The sequence below is a fragment of the Nothoprocta perdicaria genome, unplaced genomic scaffold, assembly GCF_003342845.1.
Source record: "Nothoprocta perdicaria isolate Ctin4 unplaced genomic scaffold, notPer1 scaffold_336, whole genome shotgun sequence".
In the NCBI taxonomy this organism is placed as follows: Eukaryota; Metazoa; Chordata; class Aves; order Tinamiformes; family Tinamidae; genus Nothoprocta; species Nothoprocta perdicaria.
The window spans coordinates 337,236-342,951 of record NW_020455573.1 but is presented as its reverse complement, the minus strand read 5'-3'; the positions used below and the strand labels follow the sequence as shown (position 1 = coordinate 342,951).

Sequence of the window (5,716 nt, the reverse complement as noted above, 5' to 3'; positions counted from 1 at the left end):
CCCCCGCTCCGTAAGACCCCCGCCCAGGAGCCTGCGGGTCCCCTACAGCCTCCGAGCCCCTGCGGCCCCAAAACGGCCCGAACGGGGCTTCCAGGGCGGCTCCGGGCCCGGCGCCCGCCGTAGCCGCGGGCCGGCCCCGCTCTGTCCCCCCGGTCCCTCCCGGTCCCCCCCCCGGTCCTCACAGCCCCCAGCCCCACCTCACGCAGCCGCTTCCGCCGCGCGCGTTCAAATCTCCCGGCAACCCCCTCCGGGCCTCCTCATTGGCCGCGCGCTTCGCCTCCTCCCATTGGCGTCCGCGCATCACGTGCCCTGCGGCCGCGCGCGGGGTCTCACGGGAATCGTAGTCCCGCAGCGCCCGACGCCGCCTGGACGCCTGGGCCCCTTCCCCGCTGCAGCCCGGGGGGCGGGGGGCGGAGGGGGCGGGGAGGAGCCGCCGAGAGCCCCTCGAGGGGGGCGGGTGTCATCGCCCATCCCGCCTGGACACCGGCCGGGCCCCAGTTGCCGCCTTCCCATTTSCCGGCTGGGGGCCCCGCTGGCCCCACGGAGCCCCTGGCCTCCACTCCCGAGTGCCAGGGGACAGGGCTGGCACGGCGGCACGGAGCCGCTCGTCCCATGGAGCCGCTCATCCCATGGAGCTGCTCATCCCACAGAGCTGCTTGTCCCATGGAGCTGCTCGTCCTATGGAGCCGCTCGTCCCACAGAGCTGCTCATCCCATGGAGCCACTCGTCCCATGGAGCTGCTCGTCCCATGGAGCTGCTTGTCCTGCGGCGCCACTCGTCCCATGGAGCTGCTCGTCCCATGGAGCCCTGCGGCCCTCAGAGCCACTCATCCCACGGAGCCACTCATCCCGCGGAGCCGCTCGTCCCACGCACCCCTTCGTCCCCCGCAGCCCCACAGCCCGGCCTCCCGTGGTGCCCCCTGGCCTCGACGCCTCCCCGGCCCCCCCGTGGCCTCAGTGCCTCCATGGGCCCCCGTGGGTCCGGCCCCGCTGGCCTCAGTGCCCACGTGGGCTCCCGGCCACCCTGCAGCCCCCCGGGCTCCCCGTGGCCCTGGTGCCTCCACAGGCTCCTGCCAGCGTCACCCGCTGCCCCGGGAGGCTCCCGCCGTCCCTGGACACGGGAGGGGGCAGGGGCAGAGGTGACGGTGCCCCAGGCCTCCCGGGACAAGGCGGCTCCATCATGTCACAGCCTCTGGGTCCCCACGGCGAGCAGAGGGACACGGGGCCCTCGGGTCCCTCCCGGGGGCTCCTTGGGGACAGCAGAGCAGGGTCCCCGTCCCCGAGCGCGGCGGACGGCGCGGGCCGGGGCCCGAAGAAAGGAGAGCGAGGCGGGCGCGGGTCTGAGCTCGGCTTTACGCGGCGCCGCGCGGCCGCCTCAGTCCGAGTAGATGATGAAGCCCGAGAAGGTGCTGTACTTGTTGTTGTTGCCGCCGTGCGCCTTGCCGCCGTCCAGCTTGACGTACACCTCGTCGCCCGAGTCCAGGTGCAGCACCACGCTGTTGCTGGCGTAGTCGTAGTTCTGGTCGGCGTCCTGCGCGATGGCGCTGGCCCGCACCTGCGCGGGGACCCCGCGTCACCCCGGCCCTGGTGTCGCGCGGCCCGGGGGACCTGCCTGGCCCCGGCCCCCCGTGCCCCTGTTGGTCCCGTCCGCACCTTGGTGCTGTGTTCTGGCGTCCCTGTCTTGGCCCGGTGTCCCTGCCTCGCTCCCAAGCTTCAGCCCCACTGTGGTCCTGCGTCCCCGTGTCCCTGTTCCAGACCCATCACCCGTGTCCCCAGCGCAGACCTGTGCCTTGGTGTCCTTGCCCGGGCCCCTGCCCTTCTCCCACCTTGGCCTCACGGTCCCTCCCGCCCTCCCGCCGTGTCTCTACCGTGTTCCTCCCTCGTGTCCCCATTTCGGCCCCATCTCCCGTGTCCCTGCCGTGTTCCTCCCTCGTGTCCCTGTTTCGGCCCCGTCTCCCGTGTCCCCGGCTCTATGCCCTGGTGTCTCTGTGTCCCGTCCCACATTGGCCTCTCCTCCCCGCGTGGGTCCTGCCCCCCCAAATCCCCCGCGTCAGCCCCGCACCCCAATGTCACCCCCTGCCTGGCCTCCCCACCCCCACTGCACATCCCAGTGTGCCCTCCCGTCCGCCCCTCAGCCCCTGCCCTGGTGCCTGGACAGTGGGTGCCAGGGCCGGCCCCTGGGCAGCCCCGGGGCGCTTCCCTTCCCGGGGCTTGCAGCCTGTGCCCCCCGCTGTGGGGCACCCATGGGTGCTGGGAGCGGGCAGCCTGTGCCCCTGCTATGTGGCACTCACGAGTGCTGGGGGCAGGCAGCCTGTGCCCCCCGCTCTGGGGCACCCACGGGTGCTGGGAGCGGGTGCACAGCGGGTGCTCCACAGCTCCAGCCCTGCCGTGTGGCACGGGGGCCACCCGGTCCCGCTGGCACCCGCTGGGTGCCYCAGCACAAGGGCCCTGGACCATTCGGGGTCCAAACGGGCTCTCGGCAGGGGCGCCGCGGTGGGGCTCTGCCCAGGGCTCAGCGCCCTCCTCGGCCGCAGCTCTGAACTAGCCTGCTGTTCAGAAGCTGTTCACTCTGAAGCCTACTGATGGCCGCCACACAGTCTCACTGGGATYACTCTCGCGCACGCAGCCCCCACTGCTGTCATGCTGTCACCRCACTAAATATCACCCTTTTCTCTAAGCCCTCTGCCCGGCCTCAGCTCCGGGAGCAGCTGAGGGAAGCGGCTCCGGCGCGGAAGCCCTGGAGGAGCCGGCCCGGCCCTGGCACTGCCTCCCGCGGCGCCGGGGATGCGCGTGCCGGCGCACGGCGGCGAGAGCCATTTCGTGCAGCCGCGTCCCCTCCTCCCCGCGCACGCGGGGCCATTCGTCTCGCCTCGTTAAGGAGATGCCTTGTCACCGCGCGCCTGCCGCGCCAGCCCCAAGCAGCCGTGACGGATGGCAGGGCCCGGCCCAGGGGCGCCACAGAGCTGCCCTGTGCCTCAGTTTCCTCACGCGGGGCAGTGGCAGACCTAGGGTCCCCCATCCCCGCACAGTGCCGGCAAACACTAAAACCTCCTTAAAAGCCAGTGGCTTTTTGTCCCCCGCCGTATGATGGCACATGGGGACGGGGACGCCGCTTCCCCCAGCCCAAAGTGAGCCAAAGCCGGGGACAAAGCGCCAGTGGGGGCGCGGAGGGAAAGCCCTTCGGCAAAGCCTGCCCGTTTTCCCCAAATTAACCTTTCTCGGCTGCAATGGGGTCCTGTCCCCACCCMGAGCCACCTGCAGAGCCGCTGCCTCGGGTGCCGCCACCCCGCACGGCAGCTCCGGAGGTGCCAGCTCCAGAGGTGCCGGAGCAGGGAAAAGGAACAGGAGAAGAATCCCTGTCCGGGCGGCGCCGRCTCCCGGGCACTCGGGTTCTCTGCTCCGGCCCCGGGTGCCTGCGGGGCCCCACGGGCACCGCTCCCGGATCCTTCGCATTTAAGGGTGCTGCATCCGGGCTGCCGAGGTGCCCTGGGTGCACGAGGTGCTGCCCCCCAGGGGGCCCGGCATGGAGAGGGGCGGCGTGCGCCGTGCCGGGGCCGCGCTCTGCCCGCTGGCGCAGCGGGAGCAGCGGGAGCAGCGGGAGCAGCGGGTGCCCCGGGAGCAGCGGGCACAGCGGGTGCAGTGGGAGCAGTGGGTGCCGCGGGCACAGTGGGAGCAGTGGGTGCCGCGGGCACAGTGGGAGCAGTGGGTGCAGCGGGAGCAGTGGGTGCCGCGGGTGCAGCAGGAGCAGTGGGTGCAGTGCTCGGGCACCCGGTTATACCAGGGTGCCCCGGCCAGGGCTCCGCGCGGCAGCACCTGCACTGCTTCGCCATCCACCTTCCCCACCACTCCTATGTAAGGCAAATAATTAATTAATGGTAATTAAGCACAGGGAGCAGCTCCCGCCCCACGTGGGGTCCCCAGGCTCTCATTAAGGCTACTGAGTGTGAGCCCTCAGGGCAGCACGGAGCCCAGCGCACAGCTCGGGGGGGGCATGTTGGGGTGAAACATATATATATATACATATATATATATTTATAAATTTACATATATATAGTTGTATGGAGCTGGGAATAAATAAATAAATTAGGGCTTCCGAGCGCTGCAATATCTCCCTCTGACTTTGGGGGTGCAAGGGGGGTGTTTGCGGGGGGGAATTGCCATATGCTGAGGATGCAGCGGGAGGCGACGCGTTAAAGCGATCTCAACCCCGCCGAGTTCGTTAGTGGGTCTCAGGTTTAATGAGGAATTGGCGGCGTTAGGTGCTTAGAGATGACATGAGGGGTGACACGAGCGGGCACGGAGGTGCGGGGGTCCCCGGGGAGGTGGGGGGGAGGGCGCCCCAAAGCTGGCGTGGGGGGTGGCCCCTGTGCAGCACCCAGGCACCGCAGGACGCACCCGGACGCAGCACCCAGGCACCGCAGGGATCTCCCGGAGGGGCCGGGGGCGCCGCAGGAGACAGCGCGCCTGGGGCCGCCGTGGGTGCCTGGGGACGTGGAGGGTACTTGGGGCTGTGCGGGCGCCCTGGGGATGCGGCTCTGGAGCCAGGGAAGGAGCGGGTGCAGCAGGGACGCAGCTGCAGGAAGGGCTGAGCAGCCCGGGGGGAAACCCGGAGCTGGGAGAAGGACAGGGCACCCCAGGGTGCTCCCAGAGCCTGTCCCCACGGCTGAGAGAAAGACAGGGCACCCGGAGTGCATCTCCAGGGCCAGGAGAAGGACGGGGCATCCTGGAGGTGCCGCTGGAGAGCATCTCCGGAGCTGGGAGGACAGGGCACTCCAGAGGAAAGCCAGAGCACATCTCCATGGCTGGGAGATGGACAGGGAATCGTGGATGTGCACCCGGAGCACATCTCCGGGTCTGGGARAAGGACAAGGCAACGCCGGGGTGCACCCGGAGTGTATCCCTGTGCCTGGGAGAAGGACAGGATATGCTGGAGGTGCCATCAGAGGATGTCCCCAGGGCAGGGAAAAGGGGAGAGCACCCAGGGGTGCACCCGGAGCACATCCCAATGGTCCGGAGGAGGACAGGACAGGCAGGGGTGCACCCAGAGCACATCTTTGTGGCTCGGGGCAGGACAGGGAACCCCGGGGTGCAGATGGGGTGCATGGTGAGAAGGCGGGCGGTCACTGGACCCACTTACCTGCCCGTTCTTGCAGAGGTCAGCCCACATGCTGGTGCCGTCGCCGCCGCGCATGAGGACGTGGTAGGTGAAGAAGTAGGTGCCAGCGACGGCGCAGGTGAACTTGCCCGAGGCGGCATCGTAGCTGTTGCCCAGGTTGGTGACCACRTCGTCGAACTTGAGGATCTCGTAGCCCTCGTGCGGGTTCTTGAGGCCGGCGTAGAAGGCGACGCGGGGCACGGTGCTGTACGTGGCCGTGCTCACGGCACCCGCCGCCCCGGTGCCCGGCAGCCCCGGGGGGCCCGGCCGGCCCGGTTTGCCCTGCGGGCCCTGCACCAAGGTGGAGGGCGGCGGGAGGGCGCCGCGATCGCCCAGCGGGCCGGCAGCGCCGGTGGCGGCGGGGGGCGGCCCACCGTAGGGCTCGCACACCATGCGGCACGTGCCCAGCATCTCGTAGCGGCCGTCGGTGCCCGCCGAGCTCACGAGCACCGGGATGAGCACCACGAGCACGAGCAGCATCACCACGCCGGCCGCGGCCGCCAGCAAAGTTTTGCGGCCCAGGCTGAGGCGGCGCCCGGCCGGGGCGCGCGGCCGCCCGGCG

The 5,716-nt window shown here is 70.3% G+C and overlaps 2 protein-coding genes across 2 annotated transcripts in view; both read right to left on the bottom strand.

Annotated features, from left to right (window-relative positions):
* Window positions 1-301, bottom strand: part of KIF18B (kinesin family member 18B) — a 9,081-nt gene extending 8,780 nt beyond the window's left edge. Inside the window, exon 1 of the mRNA XM_026043703.1 lies at window positions 198-301. Coding sequence (XP_025899488.1) covers window positions 198-301 — 104 coding nt within the window. The remainder of the gene's footprint in view (window positions 1-197) is intronic.
* Window positions 302-1,374: 1,073 nt separating this feature from the next.
* C1QL1 (complement C1q like 1) lies at window positions 1,375-5,649 on the bottom strand. The gene is made up of 2 exons (XM_026043681.1): window positions 5,137-5,649; window positions 1,375-1,554 (listed from the first exon to the last, which is right to left on the bottom strand). Exons 1-2 carry the CDS (start codon window positions 5,632-5,634, stop codon window positions 1,375-1,377), a joined length of 678 nt encoding a protein of 225 aa, XP_025899466.1. The 5' UTR covers window positions 5,635-5,649.
* Window positions 5,650-5,716: the final 67 nt, after the last annotated feature.